Raw genomic sequence first — 20,144 nt, forward strand, 5'->3', positions numbered from 1 at the left:
AGAATAATGTAAGAATAGTTTTCATAAATAACTAGTTAGTTTTGATATAACTTTTTCTTGCAAATTAAGTAAGACTTAAGTAAATTGTCAAATACAACTTTTTTTTCTGCATTATGGGACAATATCCTCTATTAAATACTGTCTAGGAGGACAATAGCACTCAAAATCTACCAGCTGTTTCCTAGGTAACGGAGATACAGCTGCAAAACTGTGTTGTACCAAATGGAAGGAAACAATTAAGTGTTTCCACTTTTCTGCTGTTTTTAAGTTTGAATTAAGTAAACCCCAGGACTATCACTATTTCAGAAATTATAAGATATGGGACAGGGGAATGGCACTTTGATTCCAGTGTGTTTTGGTTTGTCACTTTCGGGTTTCTGCACACTTTCTGGGATTGCACAGATGACGTCAGAAAACTTATAAAATGAATCATAGCAGAGGTTTTTGGGGTTTTTTTGAAAAAATCTGCTCTGTAGTAGAATTGGTCCTTTCTGTGAATGAAACAAACAAAAAAGAACAAGAATACACAAAATTTGCTGTTATTCCTTTTTAGTAATTTTTCAGAAATTAACTATTTATTTGTGTAGGTAGCCTAGTACACAAATGGAAAAAAAAATTACTAGAAAACTGCATTAAGTTAGTAAATTATGCACAATGTGTAGGTTACTCTTTCATGTATGTACCTAATTATCTAGAATTTAGTAATGTAACTGTGGTATATTCCCAGTAGTTTGTCTTTCTCAATTACGGTAAGCATAAATTACTTTTCCTCACTATAAAGGTTGTCGTACTTAATCCCCATTTACCATTTGTGTGTCATTGAGACAACTGTTTCACAAGTAATGCTTACTAAATTAGAACATAAATAAAGTAACAAATTTTTTCTCTGTGCTGCTACTCCAGCCTTGGGGAGGTCTCCTGTAAACAGAGCCTCATTCTTTCAATTTAAACATCTGCTTCACATTCCTCGAATATTCCAGTAAAAGGCAGTTGTGACAATGAGATAAGAGGGTGATTTGTTAATGGAACTGTGTATTGTGTTGACTAGCAGTGTTTCATTGTTTCCTTGTGATCCCCTTATGTGTCAGTTGCATCCATCGATCATGTTTGTTCTTATCTTCGTCTATGGAGTCTTTGGTGTTACGTGTAAAATGAAAATGTTTTAATGTAGTATAGCTGTGTAAACCTGCTTTACTCCAACTGTAATTAGCTTAGATCATAAACTGAAGGTTCATCTGTCACCAGCCTAAAATCTGCTGTTAAAGTGCATAGTAAGATTTAAAAGGTGAGTGTTAGATCAAAATACAATATTTCTATTAACAACAGATTACTTTGCTGAACATAATGAAAACTAAAGCAGTAATAGGAAAAGAAATGGATGTAGACTTTGGGGTACAATTGCTATACAGTGTTCAGGCTCTTTGTGAAGAGTGTAAGTTACCTGCACTTACATAAATATATGTACTCTAAGCAGCAGACAATACTTTTCTCCCTATTCTCTTTTATTTGCTGCAATTAAAAAAAAAATAATCAAAAATACTTTCTTCTCACCAATTTCTTAAGCAACTACTGTTTGCAAGTGACAGCTACTTTTACTTATATGCTTACTTTTATTTATAATAGTGAAGCACATCACCATTTTTTATCCCAAACATTAAAGTTTGAAATTCTCAATCAGTATGATAAGGCAGGGGAACAGGAAAGGTAACCAGCCATTCATCATGTGCAGCATGTACCTTGTGTCTACCCAGAGCCCTGAACATCTATGCTCCTCCCAGGATTTATCAAATGGATACATGTTACACTGTGTCTGAAGGAAAAATAATTCAGGTTATTTTTTTTGTATTACTTCTTATGATCTGTTATGAACAATCACCAAAAAAACCCCTCAAGCTCTAGGGCAACAGAAACCAAAGCATTTATTTGTAATTTTTTTATAAGTTAATTTTAAAATACTGTAGAGTACTGCTAAAGAGCTTAAATGCCTGAGTATCGTCCTCCTCCCCCCCCCCCCCCCTTATATGCAAACCATGTGCTCATGTGTGATGACTTTGACATCCTTTTCAGATAAAGGGATAGGGGAATACTACTTCCATACTACAGAGAACTGTGGCACAGTGTGGTTGCAGGAAGTACGAAGTTACTGTTGATAAAGTTGTCTTTTGTATGGGTCAGACTAACCTATTTAGGTAAGTGAGAAACAAAATAGCATTTCTTTTAAACTAGAAATGATGGCCAACAGAGATTTTTCCAAAAGGTTTTAGCAGCATTTTCATCATGAGGAGTAGCTTTCAGACAAGTTAGTGAAGCACTGAAAGAATCAGTCTGGGCTCTAGCAAACATAAAACCCCCACACTAGAAGCCAATGGACTATCTGTCATGGCTGGGACTGTAATTCAGTCAGGTTGGTCTGTAGAGTGAACAGGTACACCCTGAGAGCATATTACAGCTATTATGTTACAGACATTGTACGCACAACCCCATAAAGAGGATAGGCTTTAACACCATTGTTGAGTATAAAATAATCATCTGCTGAAGATGGGTTGTAGAGACATGAAATTGTTTTGTGAACTGTATTCACCTTATTCACAGTTGCTTTTCAACAGACTGCCATTGTGATTAATGTTTCAGTATCTATAAAAAAAGCTATTTTTTAGATAATTAAATACCATCTTTCCTTAATTCTATTTTCATTAATATCAAAGAGACATTAATATTTCTTTTCTTTTTCTTAATGTTCTTTTGTTGATGAGGCGGTATAAAACATATATACACTAATGCAATGTAATTTAAGATATTTTGTTGTGGTAGCTTTACTAGGCAGAGAGTGTGACTAAAAGTTTAACAGCCTTCTATTCTTAATTTATGAATGAAGTTTTTCTACAAGAAGTACTCAAACTTGTGGCAATAGCAATCTCTCAGATAACTTTGTATTAGAGAGTGTTTATGTTGTATATTAAAAAGAATGGTAGAAATGTTTTTCTTTTCTGGAAAAATGTAAAAAAAGTTTATGAAAATGTAATATATACGTGCTTTTATATGACTATTATGCTAGTTTCAGAAGTTTGTGCTGTGCAATGGGAAGTGTACAAAAGATAAATCCCGTAGAAACTATGTGGTCTCTATTGTTTCTTCTCTCTCTGAATAGGTATTGCGAGAGAATACATTAGTTCATCATTCCTTAAGCTTTAGATCTAAAGTAAATGTCTAAAGTGCATTAAAATGTCTTTATTGGATAGTGACTGAACTTCCAGTAAAACTTTTTTCCATAAACTCGGTTTTGAGTTAAAAGTAGGAAAACCATCTAATCATTACAAAGTTTCTCATGATCATGTGATACATAATTTTTTTCTCTAAATTTACGCTATTTTGTATAATCTCTCATGTGAAAATCTTTGTGCAACCCTTGCAAAAGTTGTCCACATTTAATAAATAAATAATCTTCAATATTCTAATGAACATTAACATCATTATTGGTTTTGTAGAGGTGAGATCATATATTCAAGTCTTGATCAGTCATTAAAGTGAGAGGCATTGTCCTGTGCATCCAGGAAAAAAAAATTGTCTAGGTCTGAGCAGAGTAGTAGTGTAGTATCTAAGAAATAGCTAGGATTTGTCACATGTCTGTGTTGTCTCATGTGTGTGTCCACATCCCCCCTGCATTAGACCCCTGAAAAGCAGTCACATAGAACTCAACTCTTACAAATTGTATGTCCTCAATCTCCATGCCTCTGGAAGGTAAGGACAAATATGCAAATACTACGTGTAGCTTAGGCTGTCAGTTAATACAGCCTGGTTTTGTTTATTTCTGTAACTTCAGCTGGGATTTTCAGTTAGCTACAAAAAAGGCAGTGGCTTTTAGAAGGGGAAAAAAAAAAAAAAGAAGCTAGAGTGGTTTTGATTCCTAAAAACATTTTGTCTACTTCCACTATTTAATTTCTATCACAGGAGTCCTTCTCTTCTAGATCTGAGTCTCGCTATCCTAATAAGAAGCATTTAGGAACTCTTTCTCTACCTTACAAAATGGTGATGGAGGTGTACATAGTGGTACAGTCACGATAATAATGCATATACCATTAAATACATTAAAATAATAAGCTCCAGTCTCATACATGTAAATTAGACGTTTCTTAAATGGGATACACTTGCAAGACAAAACAACTGCCTAAGCAGTTTTTGTGATGTAAATAATTGTTCCTCATTAATACTTGTATCTTCATCATAGCATCTAAAAAGAAGAATGGAACATAGCTTTCTTTGCTAATCAGTGTATTGCTGTAGCCTTGAATTCACTACTTGAAGTTAACTTAAGTAGTAGCTGACTGTAAATATGCTTGCAACAAATACATGGTATTTTGCTAGTCCACATTTACATATCTTATCAAAAAACTTTTTAAATACTAAGGTTATCTTAATAAAAACAAAAGCTTCTAAATTGTTTCTCTGTTCAATTTAAAATATACAGCAACTGATACAAGGGAATACCAGAAATACACTATCTTGTGCTTTGGTTTAGAATAAGCAGTGACTGTAATCACTATATGTAGGACATTTGCTGTAGCAAGTTCCGCTTTATAGAAGACTTGATAATGAAAAGAGTAAACTAGATCTTGTCAAAGATACCCTTTCTCTTCCTCTGGCAATCCTACCTTCTCTTGTTCAAATAAGTTTGGTATGTCCAGAGCTAGCTTATGAGCACTCAAGTGTAATTTCTACTTTCTGAAGTCAAATATTATTATGAAATATATTCTCCGTAATGTATCATTTTCTCTCATATTTGCAGGTTTTACTGCCTATATTACATTGCAGTATTCACTTTATGAATGTTTATTCAAAATGTTTTACTAAAGGTAACATTTTAAAAAATCTTCAGATGCACCTTTCCAGAATGAGCTAAATGAAAAAAGTACAGGCTTGGAAACTTTTAAAACTTTGCTTAGCTTCCATAAACAGAAAAAATTGTCTACAGAAGGTATCTAAAAGTGCAGTAATTTTTTGGCCTTAATCTGAAGACCAGGCAAGGAAATGAAATGGCTCTTACTACTACAGAACAAATTCCTTACCTCATAAAGCAACCCTGTTGGTATTACAAGAAGCTAATGCTGTCTGCTTTTCAATTATTTTTTTTTTAAATTTACTTTTTAACTCTTAATAGGCAATCAAATTCAGAATAATCTTGTGTTGTGTATTTTCTTTTCAGGGGATAAATGCAAACCTACTGAATACACCAAAGTGAAAAATATGTTACTGGATCTCCAAAATCAGAGATACATTGCACAATCAAAAGATAAAACCGTTGATGAGAAAATGGCTTTAAAGAAACTTCTTGTAGATCAAATGTTTAATTATTTTGATTCAGACAACAATGGCCTTGTGGACACTACTGAATTATCTCAGGTAAGATTTGGATTTTGTTTCTGTTAGCACAGTAGCTATTCAGTTGTCTTTGTCAGGATTTACACACATGGAATATTATGTCTTAGGATGCTTTGACTTTAGAAAATATATGTGAGTCTCTGAGATCGAAAACTTCATTCAAGAATTTCGGAAAAGCTGGATTATTCAGAAATTTAAAGACAATGCTTTTCAATGTGCCTTAGGGGGTTAGAACACTATAGGTTGCTTTGACCATGAGTTGTTTTATTATCCACAGTGTGCTATCGTAAAGTCCAACTGTATAGATGTATTTTAGAAGATGAAAATGATTAAAATGATATTTTAGATCACTTCTGTAATACTACACAAGTATTATTGCTTTATACGAGTTAGGGCTGGAGAAGTACAGAAGTAGTCTTGGAAACTCTAAACAGCAATCTTCTAACTAATTACAGATCTAAACCAATAATTGCTGCTCTGGTAGGCATGACAGCACTAGCTTTAATCTACCTAGAAGGGTTAACTCTATTAAAGAGTGTTGTTATGGCAAATGTACTTTCATTTACTAGATAATGTAGAAGTCCCTGTTTGAGAAACCTAATCATGGCTGAGCTATATTAATTAGTCTAATACTAGGCAGCCACTTAAAAATTAAAGAAAAGTAAGATTTGTTAGATGCCACTGTTGATCATTATCCTATGGTTTAAGTTGCGTGGCAGTGTTGAGAAATATTTACAAGTGAATATGTAATACGTAAGGTGTTAGGCTGGAGTTATCATTTCCATACAGTTGACTTACAAAGTCTTAGTGGCAATTTCCAGGACCAGAGGCTGCATGCAAATATAGTTATAATTCCAAATAATAATAATAAATTATATGTTTCAAAAAAACAATTAAATATTAATTTTATGTACTTTATGTACTTTATAAGATTGGGTTATCCTGCTGTTTTTTAGACTCTTTCAGACCTTCAGCTTTCAAGGGAATTTGGTGCCCATATATATTTTACAAATAATACTTTTTATATGAATATACTATGTGAATACATAAAATGCATAGGAGTCAAAGATATATATGTGCAATTTATATTTAATGCTTATAGATATATGTATCACTAACACTTGAAACAATGTGATAGTAATTAGTATATTAGTTGCAATCTAAGGGAACTGAATTTTAAATCCTTCTTTATTTTACCACTTGAAAATAGCTTGACTATGTTGCCATAGCCCTCTCATAACTACTGGAAAATAGTGGAATACTCTCACCACTACAATTCCATCATTTAATTACCAGTGAATCATGCTTTTTTCATTAGAGAAGCAGGACTAAAGTACTAGTGCTGAAGGTCAGTATCAAAAATACTTTGCAGAATTTCCAGGTTTGTATAAATAAACAGTTCTTCTCTGTTCAGTTGCTACACATATACTTTTCCTCTTTCCTTTGTTTCTTTCTGTCAAACATAGCTTAAATATTAATAAAGAAAAAATTCTTCCATTATGGTGTTTTCAAATTTTCTATACATACATTTCCCACATATATATTTTTTTTATAAAAATGAACTTGGAATGGCAACTGTAAAGTTAATCCTTTTTCACAAATATGGAAACAGATCAAACAGCCTTAAAACCCAAACATGGTGCTTTGTGTTTTTGCTAAAATTCATTGCAGAAACATCAAATAATTCAATCTAAAGAATAACATAAAATAAGTTAATTGTTAGTGCTGTGTTGTTTGTTATTGTATGTTTTGCAAGAGTCACAAGGAACTAACCTGTTGCTCTCAGAAATCATTCTTTAGTCAGTTTGAACAGAGAAGAAAAAAAGAGAAGCTATACCTGTTTCTCATGAAGCCTTTTTGATAGCAGAAGCTTCAGCTGAGAACCTGTCTCTCTTTCATATGATGAAAGGAAACACTGAATCGCCTTTGCAAAACACAGAATAGTGTACCACTTTGCAGTTAAGAACCCATCTTCTATATAATCTCAATATTTGTAAATCTTTGCCTTCATCTGAGGGAGGAAGATTTTAGCCTGCATATTTACTGAAAACAAACCAACTTTATGACTCAGTTCTCTCTGAAGACTTAAAACAAGGTGACAAATTTAAAGAACTTAGAGCAGTATCTTAAAATGAAATGCATTGTTTTTCAGAGTATTATCTTTGATTGTTGAAAACTTGACACGTTTTTCATCCTCCTGTGGTTTAGACCAATGAATATTTTTTGTTCTTGTTGAACATAAAAGCTTGATAAATCAAGACTGTTTTGCAAGGTGGGATTAGACTCTTGCTCTCTTCTGCCCTTAGTGTATATGATAGCTATCAGTATTTCTAAAAATTGGAATTGCTGTAGTAAGAGAAAAGAAACAAAATGACCTCATCTTGAATACACTATCTAGAAGGTATTGATTCATGATGTGAGAGAGGTCCCTGCCCCTAGAGAATGCTGGGCCCATTAACTTTCTTGAGAATGTGATTATTGAGGGGGAAGGGGTGGTGGAAGAGTGTTAGCAAGGTCTTTTGAACTTCCCCAGGGCTGAATGGGAGACATTATTGTACTTTTGAAAATGTTCTCAGGATTAGGAGAATTTTTCTAAGTTGTGCCCACAATACAGCCAAAATCTGCAGACCTGTCATAAATAAAAGTGCCTGTCTGCATTTTAAATTTAATCATATTAAGGGAATATGAAAAATAATGTATTTGTTGTGGAAAACAACACGGACTCCTGAAGTTAATTTATGTTTGCATGAATACTGAACTTCAGTTTTTAGTGCATCTTAAATTTTACATCTCCTCAATCTTCCTGTGCAATGAGTGCAATCAGGCTCTTGGATTGCATTTTATTATCTCATAGGTGTCCATATAGTCATCCTACCTAATGAAAAATAAAAATGAATCAGTTGGAGGTTGGAAATGGTGATACAACACTCCAGTTTTTATTGATGTATTTTGGATCAGAAATCATAAGGTTCTTGCATTTGCATCTTGATGCAAGAGAAACAAATATTCCTCTCCAGAAAAAGCATACATAGTGCTTTTTATTAAAAAAGCTATTTAAAACAGTGAGAAAGTTTAAAAAAAAAATATTTCTGGTATTATAACAATAAATTAAAAAATGGCAGGTTATTTTTTTTATTTTATTTGAACAATTCTGGCATCTGGGTGTAACTTTTTTCATGGCTTTGTTGTATAATGCAGAATTACAGTTCAAAAATAATTATAACTCCATTACACAGTGTAAATGTCAGACAAGGTAGTCTGCAATGAAGATAGAAAAGCGGTGGGATTATGTAGCTCCATGCAGGCTAAGTGAACATTTTTTTGCCCATATAAATTCTTCTCTGACTTGACTGCTTTCACTGCTTAGCCTAACTCATTTAATGTTCTAGTTTCCAAATCCTATATTGGCAAGTCACATGTGGCTTGATTTTTGAAAGCACTTACTGATGAAGTTAATCTTTTAGACCACTCTGTTTTGAGAGGTAGGTACTAATCAGAAAGAGTATCCACCCTTCCAAAAGGGTGGGCTATGAAATAGGCAGAATATTCATCATCCCCCTGAGCTGGATGACAGGGATGGAGGGCAAAATAGGCTCCCCATGATCCAGGAGGAAGCAGTTAACGACCTGCTATGCCACCTGGACACTCATAAGTCTATGGGGCCTGATGGCATCCACCCAAGGGTGCTGAGGGAACTGGCGGAAGAGCTTGCCAAGCCGCTCTCCATCATTTATCAACAGTCCTGGTCAACGGGGGAGGTCCCGGATGACTGGAGGCTTGCCAACGTGACGCCCATCTACAAGAAGGGTCGGAAGGAGGATCCGGGGAACTACAGGCCTGTCAGCCTGACCTCGGTGCCGGGGAAGGTTATGGAGAGGCTCATCTTGAGGGCGCTCACGGGACACGTGCAGGTTACCCAAGGGATCAGGCCAAGCCAGCACGGGTTCATGAAAGGCAGGTCCTGCTTGACCAACCTGATCTCCTTCTATGACCAGGTGACCCGCCTAGTGGATGAGGGGAAGGCTGTTGATGTTGTCTACCTGGACTTCAGCAAAGCCTTTGACACTGTTCCCCACAGCATTCTCCTAGAGAAGCTGGCGGCCTGTGGTTTAGACAGGTACACTCTTCGCTGGGTAAAAAACTGGCTGGATGGCCGAGCCCAGAGGGTTGTGGTGAATGGGGTGAAATCCAGCTGGCGGCCGGTCACAAGCGGAGTCCCCCAGGGCTCGGTTTTGGGACCGGTCTTGTTTAATATCTTCATTGATGATCTGGATGAGGGGATAGAGTGCTCCCTCAGCAAGTTTGCAGATGACACCAAGTTGGGAGGGAGTGTTGATCTGCTTGAGGGTAGGAAGGCTCTGCAGAGGGATCTGGACAGGCTGGATCGATGGGCTGAGGCCAACCGGATGAAGTTCAATAAGGCCAAGTGCCGGGTTCTACACTTCGGCCACAACAACCCCAGGCAACGCTACAGGCTTGGGGATGAGTGGCTGGAAAGTTCCCCTGCAGAGAAGGACCTGGGGGTGTTGATTGACAGCCGGCTGAATATGAGCCAGCAGTGTGCCCAGGTGGCCAAGAAGGCCAATGCCATCCTGGCTTGCATCAGAAATGGTGTGGCCAGCAGGAGCAGGGAGGTGATCGTGCCCCTGTACTCGGCTCTGGTGAGGCCGCAGCTCCAATTCTGTGTTCAGTTTTGGGCCCCTCACTACAAGAAGGACATTGAGGTGCTGGAGCGTGTCCAGAGAAGGGCGACGAAGCTGGTGAGGGGTCTGGAACACAAGTCTTATGAGGAGCGGCTGAGCGAGCTGGGGTTGTTTAGCCTGGAGAAGAGGAGGCTGAGGGGAGACCTTATCGCTCTCTACAACTACCTGAAAGGAGGTTGCAGAGAGGTGGGTGTTGGTCTCTTCTCCCAAGTGACTAGTGACAGGACTAGAGGAAATGGCCTCAAGTTGCGACAGGGGAGGTTCAGGCTAGACATTAGGAAAAAGTTCTTCACTGAGAGAGTGGTGAAACACTGGAATAGGCTGCCCAGGGAGGTGGTAGAGTCACCCTCCCTGGAGGTATTCAAGGAGCGTGTGGATGTGGCATTGTGGGATGTAGCTTGATGGACATGGTGCTGTGTGGTGTTGGGTGGGTTGTGGCTTGTTATTGTTGTTGTGTGGCGTGGGTTTTTTGTGGTTGTGTTGTGTTTTTTTTTTTTTGTGGTTTTTTTTTTTTTTTTTTTTTTTTTCTCCCCCCCCCCCAGGTTGGACTCGATGATCTTACAGGTCTTTTCCAACCGTACTGATTCTGTGATTCTGTGATCTTCATCACCTCTGGTCTAACCTAAATGCAACATTATCTGCAAGATTTCTAGTAAAGTGGGGTGGTTCCTTGGAGGGTTTGTTTTGTTTTGTTTTTAAACAAAGCAAAACAAAAAAAGTGTCTTCTCCCAAGTGACTAGAAGAAGACAAGAAGACAAGAAGAAACAACCTCAAGTTGCACCAGGGGAGCTTTAGGCTGGATATTAGGAAAAATTTCTTTACTGAGAGAGTGGCGAAGCACTGGAACAGGCTGCCCAGGGAGGTGGTGGAGTCACCCTTACTGGAGGTGTTCAAGGAACGTGTGGACGTGGCATTGCGGCACATGGTTTCGTGGGCATGGTGGTGTTGGGTTGGTGGTTGGACTTGGTGATCTTACAGGTGTTTTCTAACCGTAGTGATTCTGTGATTCTGTAAAGCACTTTGGAAGAATTTAAATGAATACAAAATAAAGGAAGGTAATTGATTCTTCTGGTTGGCTATGAATATTCGGTTAAGAGACTCACTTGTTTATCTATTGTCTTCTACCTTATGCAAAAATAAACTGGAATTTAATTCATTTAGTGATGGAATATCAGTGTTTCTATCACTGTAGACTGCTTGATTACTCTATGTTGTTGTTGCTGTATAGAAGGGAAAAAATATCAGAAGTCTTACAGGGAGACATGGGAATAAAATGTGTTTTTTCCAGTGATGAATGCAGTTATTTCTGTATGGTGGAATTGCGGTTTTGTAAACAGTAAGCCTTCTCTGGTTACCATCAGTGAAAGATACATAAGCTCTAAGAATACTTCATCTTGCTCAACAGTGAAATTCAGGTTCCTTCTGTGTGTGAAAGTGAAATACTCTATACTTGGTTAGACTTAAGAGCTGTTTCCTTCTATTTATTTCTTATACTAGTGAGCTAAGAAAGCAAAATTTTATAGAAAAGGAAAGTGATGTAGTCTGAAAGCAAGTTGAATATATTATAATAATAATTTTTCCTCTTCCTTTCCTGTTTTTTAATGATTGATTTTCTGGAGTCAAAGAAAGAATTTAGCACTAATTATGAACTAATTATTATGAACTAATATCTGTAATTTCAAATACCTGGATATATTTCTGTTATTTACCAGGTTAACATAGGACAAAATGAAAATATATCGCATTTTTATAAAAACTCATCCTTACTTCTGCATTTTATTTTGATGTTTTCTCAGTGTCATTTAATTTCAGTTAGTAAGACCAAACAAAACCAATTAAGAAACAGCCAAATGAACCACTCACTCTCAGGAAACTGTGCTAAATTTGTCACTGTTTCAAGGAATGATAAGTGGAAGTTATGGGAACTACTGTAAGATTAAATATGCTATTTTCACATATCAGTTTAATATGTTTCAATTACAGGTGATATCAGAAATACATATTTCTCATAAAGTGTAGTGAACCTTTGAACAGTGTTACATATCCATATGTGTTTGTAGATAAATACACAAGGTTGGGGTGTGGGTGTCTGTATGTATATACAGCATCTTTACATCAAGCATCAATTCAAAAGTTCTAATGTAAAATGTACTAAAAAAGAAATGAATTTTAAGTAGGAAATTAAGTACTGTTGTCTTTATGGCTATGTGTAGGTATGTGTACTTATCTGTAACTCTCAGGAATATGCCTTAGAAGAATACACTCTCTGTAGATGAGTAGAGCTGTATCTATAAATGGCTTGGTTACTATATATTATCCTAAAAAAATGTAACCTGAAGGAATTATACATTTAATTGGTTTGTTGAGTAGAGCATTAATTGCTGCTAAATGTACAGGTAAGATAACATTTTAATTAGCTTCTTCCTGTTGTTTATTCTTTAAGTTATTTTCTCTCAGATTTGCTTCAATCACTGTCAGTTATTATATTTGCTAACAAACTATTGCTTGTTTGTGTATTGAAAACAAATGTGTGTCTTTTTAATGCGACAACTTGGCCTGAATTATGGCTCCATCTTTTTCTTTAGAGACTAAGATTCCTAAACTGTGTTCCCTACATTGTGCCACTGAGATATGAAAGAAAAAAAAAATAACTTCTTCTGGTTTTATTACTTTATTAATGATAATACTGTTGCACTTCATGCTAGCAGATACTTTATGGCACTTGTTTGCACAGCTACAACTAATGTAAATTGCATCTTTTCTGTGAGCACTGGTTTCTCAAACTCTGATCAAAATGCTTTGTGGAGCCCTGGCCTTTAAATTTTTACCTTTATGACTTGATTTTGCATCTTATCAGTGGTATTACTATGTGTTATTTGGAGGACTTGAAACTGAGAGAAGGGGTAGTAAGCCTATCTCCTCTTTTTGAATTTTTAATCAGCTTTGGTGTTTCCTACATGTGGCATGGGCAGAAGCATATTTTGCCTGTTAAGCTATAGTTCTATTTATTTTCTGCCTATTAATTAGGGTTACCTTATTATTTAGGTTGTATTGTCTATTGTTACTATCACTAATCTAAGAAAAACTGAACATGCACTATATTCAACTCTAGATTCAAAATAATAATAAGAATCCTACGTGAAACTTTAAAATTGGGGAAAAGAAGAGAGAACTTTTTAGGGATTAGTAGTGAGACATAGCTTACAAACACTGTGATCATAGTACTAAACCATAACATCTTGATCTGTGTTTGCTGCCTCTGCTTTTATCAAGTAGGAGCACTTTCCATTATTTTCTTGCATAATGGATAATTCAGTTACTCTCTGGCTTAGAATTTAGTTACTTAGCTACTGGAGTGGCATGTAAGGAAAAAAAGGGCTTTCCATAGCTTTTAAAATGAGATTTATTTTACCCTATATCTAGGTATTAGATTAATACCCTTGCGTATATATTTGCAACATGTGACTATTTCATATACCTGGGTACACAGCTTGAAGCCTTTTCTTCAGTCCAAATGGAGCATTTAGCACCCTCAGAGGTGTGTAAGCATTGAGAAATCTAATTGCTAGATGATCTTGCAGCTATGAATTTCTCAGTTTCTGGCTAGGAGCAAAGTCCATGCCTAAAATCTGAGAAGAAATGTTTTTAAACAAGAAGACCTTAGACTCCAGATTGCGAGGGCACAGTCTAGTGATTGGCTAATGCAAAATATAGAACAAACAGTTTCTGAAGCTGGGATTACCTAGGATACCCCTTTCTCTACTCAGTGACCTTGAGGTTAGGCCAAGAGTTGTGCTGCTTCAGTTACTTCTCTCTGGCTCAATGATTCTTAAATTCTGTCCTATGATACAGTATCCTTTAAAACACAGCAACAGGCTGTGAAGGAAGCTGGACCCAGCTTCATTTCCTGGGTAGGTCCAAGGGCTGGTGCTAACTGAAAGTGGACGCAAGGTATAATGGTGCAGGATTTTGTTTGCGCTCATGTCAACATTGTTTTCTGTTGGTTAGCTCCAAAGCCACAGGCTCAGGGTGCTGGTAGTTTTTGGTCTCGTTCCGAGGTGCAGAATTTGATCCATGCCATCTATGTGGTCCTAATAGCTGTTCTGGCCCTATATTGTGGGCTTGACATCTACAACTTCAGCATTATAGTTGCAGACATCTAAGGACGCATTTACATCTTCTGAGTCAGATTATGTCTTCCCTCTCCTAAGTGTGGAAGTGGAAAGGCAGGGAAGCGTGATTCTCATTGGAGTAGTTTACAGAGAGAAACCTCATAGCTGAGCGGTGTAACTCAATTAGTATGGGACAGTATTCAGATAATACCCTTAACTGAAAATGAGTCCATGTCTTTACATGTCACTCCGTGTGGGTTTACCAGTTCAGATCTCTGTGTCATGACCCATTCTGTGATGCAGAAGTCCCATATCTTTACTCACTTTACCTCAAATTCCCGAAGGTGATGCTGCACTGTAGACACCAAATAAAGGATCGTGTTGCTGCCCTACAGAACATGCTGATACGCTGTAAGAAGAATACTGATTTAACTGGGTTAAGAGAAGTTAAAGCAAGGAACAATTTACCAATCTTTATTATTAATTTGATTTCATACATGCGTAATTCTTTTAATTTCCACAAAGTTATACTGGTGTGGAAGATGGTTAAACAAGGTAATTAAACCCCCTCATGTAGTCAGAATTAATTGGGAGCACAATTCCCACAGTGTTTGATGTACTCTAAATCAAGTACTGAGTGATACTGTTGTGATGAGATACTTGCTTTTAGGAAAGATGAACACATATTAACTCAACCACCATATTTGCTGTAAAGGAATTTTTTGTTTGTAGTTGTATTTCTGTAGCATTTTCTTTGGGAAGTACATAGAGACCATCAATCACAGGCAAGTAAAAAACCACTGACTGACAAAATTTTTTAAGGTCCACTGATAAAGGAAATGTTCTGTTATTTGTGATCTAGTTTCATAACATCTGCAGACTTTTGTGAATGTCAGAAATCAAATTGAAATGAATGAAGCAATCTATTCTGACATACAATTTGTCTTTTTTAATCAGATTATCTTTCCCAGTCTCCTAAAATTTGGAGTAGTACTGACTAAATCCCTGAGAGGTTTTGGACTTAGCTAACAGTATGCTGTTTCATGAGAAATAAACAATGGTATGCTATCTCTTTAAAAAATACAGTATTTTCCAAATAATACAAAACCATCCTCCGTGTTTCAGAGAGCATTCAATTCTCAGGGATAACGTTCATAGTTTAGAAAAGCTGTATTTGATTTGAAAATTTAGATAAGTTTTTAAGTTTTCAGTATTTATGGAGTTTCACAATGAGCCACAAACAGAGCAGCAATTTTGCTGTATGTCTTCCTTTTACCTGTTCATGATATGGAAAGTAAATACTTCATTGTCTTTATGGAAATGTAAATTCAAATTTGTGAGCATAAATATTTGTGAACATTCTCTGGTATGGATTTTCATCTCAGAAGTCTGAAATCAAATAATGCCATGTATGACTTGTATGGCACAATCATAAAATTGTTCAGATCGTCTGTATTGGGTTTGTATGGCAAGGTTTTGGTAGTGGGGTGGCTTCTGTGAGAAGCTGCTAGGACCTTCTCCTATGTTTGACACAGCCAATGCCAGTCGGCTCCAAGACGGACCCACCACGGGCCAATGCTGAGCCCATCAGCGATGGTGGTAGCGCCTCTGGGATAACATAGTTAAGAGGAACAAAAAACTGCACAGTGGCAGCCAGGGGAGAGAGGAGTGAGAATACATGAGCGAAACAGCTCTGCAGACACCGAGGTCAGTGAAGAAGGAGGGGGAGGAGGTGCTCCAGGCGCCGGAGCAGAGATTCCCCTGCAGCCCCTGGTGAAGACCATGGTGAGGCAGGCTCTACCCCTGCAGCCCATGGAGGGCCACGCTGGAGCAGATATCCACCTGCAGCCCCTGGAGGGCCCCACGTTGGAGCAGGTGGATGTACCCGAAGGAGGCTGTGTGACCCCATGGGAAGCTGGTGCTGGAGCAGGCCCTGGCAGGACCTGTGGAGAGAGAAGCCCACACTGGAGCAGGTTTGCTGGTAGGAGTTGTGACCCCACTGGAGCAGTCTGTTCCTGAAGGACTGCAGCATGTGGAAAGGACCCACGCTGGAGCAGTTTGTGAAGAACTGCAGCCCATGGAAAGGACCCACGTTGGAGAATTTCGTGGAGAACTGTCTCCTGTGGGAGGGACCCCACACTGGAGCAGGGGAAGAGTGTGAGGAGGAAGGATTGGCAGAGACAACGTTTGATGAACTGACCCTAACCCCCATTCCCCGTCCCCCTGTGCTGCTCGGGGGGAGGAGGTAGAGAAAATTGGGAGTCAAGTTGAGCTGGGGAAGAAGGGAGGGATGAGGGGAAGGTGATTTTAAGATTTGGTTCTATTTCTTATTATCCCGCTCTGATTTGTTTGGTTATAAATTAAACTAATTTCCCCAAGTCGAGTCTGTTTTGCCCATGACAGTAATTGGTGAGTGATGTCTCCCTGTCCTTATCTCGACCCATGAGCCTTTCATTACCTTTTTCTCTCCCCTGTCCAGCTGAGGAAGGGGAGTGATAGAGTGGCTTTGGTGGGCACCTGGCATTCAGCTAGGGTCAACCCACCACACATCATCTTAATCAGGCTTTAACTTGTATAGTAAGAATTTTGTTTCTATCATGTGACTCACTAAAAAATTTTGCCTGTTTCTATCCTGCCTCCCTAACTAATTACTGTCTGTTTAGTTTATCCAAGGAGGCTGGATTTAAAGAATTGGCTCAAGAATCAGTTTCCTTGAATGTTACTTTTCTCTCCTTCATGGACAGAGATTAATAGAATTTAAAATTTAAGGCACAATGTTAGATCATCTATGATACACCACCATCTAATCTAACTTGTGTATCATAGACATGGAATTTTGTTCTATTTGTCCTACACTTTTAATTAAAAACCGGCAATGTCTTGCTTTTGGCTGAAGCAAAAAAGGTCTATAATGAAGTGTGCAGCTTTGATTTGAAAACATCAAGGAGAACTTAAGAGTCCTAGGCTTCAAAGTTAATTGTTCCTGTAGCTTTTCTTTTTTGGTTTCAGAGGTGTTTTTCATTTTTCCTGTCTTATTAACTTTTGTTTGCCAAATTGAAGCATCCATGTTTATTTTTTCCCCCTGTTAAAGCACCTATGGAATGTGATATGGTCAATTTTTAGTATCCTTTTAAAAAAACAAATAACCCCCCAAAACCCCACCCCAAAACCTATGAAGATTGATTTTTCTCAGTTGTCTTAATGTAAAGTATCTTCAGCAGTCTTCTGATTACTTTTATGGATCCTTTCTAACTTGAGACGTTCCCTTCTAGTTTCTCAACATTAAGTTTTAGTATGTGCAAGTCAAAACTGAATGTTGTGTTTCAATATCAGTCCTACCATTGCCTTTCTATCCCCAGTTACCCTGTTACACTTCAAAAAAAATATACTGCTTGCTTAGGCTACAGAATGACCCTGGAATTTATGAGACTTCCTTATCCACAGCAAATCCTGCCTCTTTTTCAGATAAAATGCTTTCCGGGGCCCATTTATCCTCATTGGTCTAGGTTCTTATTTTTAGATGACTGACCTTACGTTTGGCTCTGTGAAAACACAGATCCTTTCCCTGAAAACATCCAACCATGTGATCTATTTCATTCCATATGCTGCCCTGTTCTCCTCATTATTATTCACCTCAACGGTCTATATCATCTGCCAATTTTCTTTTTATATTTATTTTTAAATTACCAAAAAGGATTGGGATGAGACCCCAGACTTTCAAAATCCCACTGGATTGTTGCAGCTGTTGATGATTCCTTACTGACATCTATGTTTTCAGGTTTTGTAATTACTGATATTATTATTCAGGCAGTATATGCCTTATTGATACTGCATAGTAGTGTTTTTCTTTTGTAATGTTGTAGAGTGTGAAATTAAAAATACCTACAAGAAGCTCTTATGTTTAGCAAGCTGCCTTTGTAAACTAAATCCCTTACCTAAGTAAAAGAAAATGAAAAATGGGGTTGTCTGACAGGCTGTATTTCTTAGAAGATGGTGTTAAAATATCACATCGTGACAACATTTAAAACCACAAAAAATATTCAGTCTTTATCTCTGAATTCCACTGTTTATTTCTCAAGCCAATACTGAAAATTTTTCTTGCCCCATTTGAATATTTGCATTGTGTTGTTCTATGTCCCACCTTATGGAATTTCACTGATATGTGAAGATCTGCTAAAAGGTAATGTCAACAAGAAAAAGGTCTCCTCAGCCTTATGGACTCTTGTGAACGAGGCAGTTTGATCCTGATGACTTTAAAACACTTGATGATAACATAAATTGCTAAATGACTTCTCTGTTGGCTAATGTCTTGGTAAGTAGTCAGCTTCGCTTTGCTAGACTCTTACATAGGTTGTAATTTCATATCACAGTTGATCTGATCTAACTGCAGGCTGCTACAGAAGCAGGTAATTTTTCAAAATCCAAATCCCCACACCCTAATACCTCTTCTGAGTTGTACCTCTTGTGATAGAATATTAATCCCTCACCCCTTCAAGAGAAAAAACAAACCAACCAACCAAAACCTCCACAAAGACTAATTTTGCTTTGTATCAGAGAATTGATCTGATCCACAGATCATACTGCAGAGTCAGGAGATGGCTAGATCCAACACAAGAGAATTCCTATTGGGTAAAAATTGGAACAACTCTTTTAGCAGCAAATCACAGATAATTAAGATTAAGCATGATTAGAAATCACTTCTGTACTTTCTAAAATCTGCCCTCATGGACATTTTTGGAGGATTTATCACAACTGAGTGAATTTTCCAAAGAACCCCAAAGTATATCGCCAGCATAAAGATGTCTATATATAAATAAACATTTAATCTTATATCTGTAATCAAAATTATGAATATACTGAAGAGGAAAATTAAATAATTGCCAGGAAAATAAATCATACCTGTCCATAGCATCATTCTTGGAAATACCTCAATCATTCTGGCTAATTTTTTAAAATTATTTTTATTTTAAATAAAATTAACCAATTATAAATGACAAGCATCATAAGACAGATTTCAATTCAAAGGATTGAAGCTGAGAACACTAATATGCAATTAAAAATGTGGTACTATAGTGGCAGGTGTTGGTGGGCTTTAACAAAGGTTTTATTGCACCACCTTAGGTGTAAAGTCTAATCCTTGTTTGTACAATTGAAGCTAGCGGGAACAAGTGTTTTAAACTACTTCAGACCACCTTTTATGAAAAACAAGCAAAGGAACAATGCTTCTCACCGTAAATGTTCCTTTTTAATGAACCAGCTATGATTTTAAGAACATTTCATGGCCTTGAAATATCAGAGATTTCTTCTAGAGTGAAGTTTTCAATACATACTGTTACATCTTTAGTACTACTTGTGTAAATACAGTGGGCTTAGAGTTATTTTTCCCAGGCTACATTTTTGTCCTTTATGTACTAGTTGTAAGATTTACATAATTTCATGTTTTCTTAATTCAGTTTAAAGTATGAGAAGTAGCTAGCACTAATATTCAGGTAGCGTAGTATGTATCTTTAATTAATAATAGCTAAAGCTGGTTTTGTAGTGATCTTTGTGAGTAGTTTACATAGGTTCTAATGTACTAACAAAGATATTATCTTTTATAATGCTTTCATATTGATACATAGAAGATTACTTCTAGTAGGATAAAATGTTTGTGTCCTGTCTCTTTGATCTAATGCTCCTTTTATTCTCTAATATTTGTTTAGAAATTTTCTGTTTACATGAATAATAACTGCATTCCTTTCTATTCCTGCTGATTCCTTTGCAGAGCAACTCAAACACAAAAGCATCTGTATCCCCGGTTTTTCAGAAGCTATCATACAATAATAGCAATGTAATGTTTTTGCAGTTATTTTTGGAGATAGGTGGAGGGTAGGCAGAGTAATTATTTTGCAAAGGAAATAACTATAGTTGTATTCATTTTTTCTGTGCCTGGTACAAATCTTTGAATTGTGCA

General features: G+C 36.9%; 1 protein-coding gene across 3 annotated transcripts in view; it reads left to right on the plus strand.

Moving 5' to 3' along the window:
- Window positions 1-20,144, plus strand: part of FSTL5 (follistatin like 5) — a 300,770-nt gene that overhangs the window by 138,765 nt on the left and 141,861 nt on the right. For all 3 annotated transcript variants that reach the window (XM_059817815.1, XM_059817816.1, XM_059817817.1), the window contains exon 4: window positions 5,201-5,397. In XM_059817815.1, coding sequence (XP_059673798.1) covers window positions 5,201-5,397 — 197 coding nt within the window. The remainder of the gene's footprint in view (window positions 1-5,200; window positions 5,398-20,144) is intronic.

Source organism: Gavia stellata, chromosome 5 (genome assembly GCF_030936135.1).
Source record: "Gavia stellata isolate bGavSte3 chromosome 5, bGavSte3.hap2, whole genome shotgun sequence".
Classification (NCBI taxonomy): domain Eukaryota; kingdom Metazoa; phylum Chordata; class Aves; order Gaviiformes; family Gaviidae; genus Gavia; species Gavia stellata.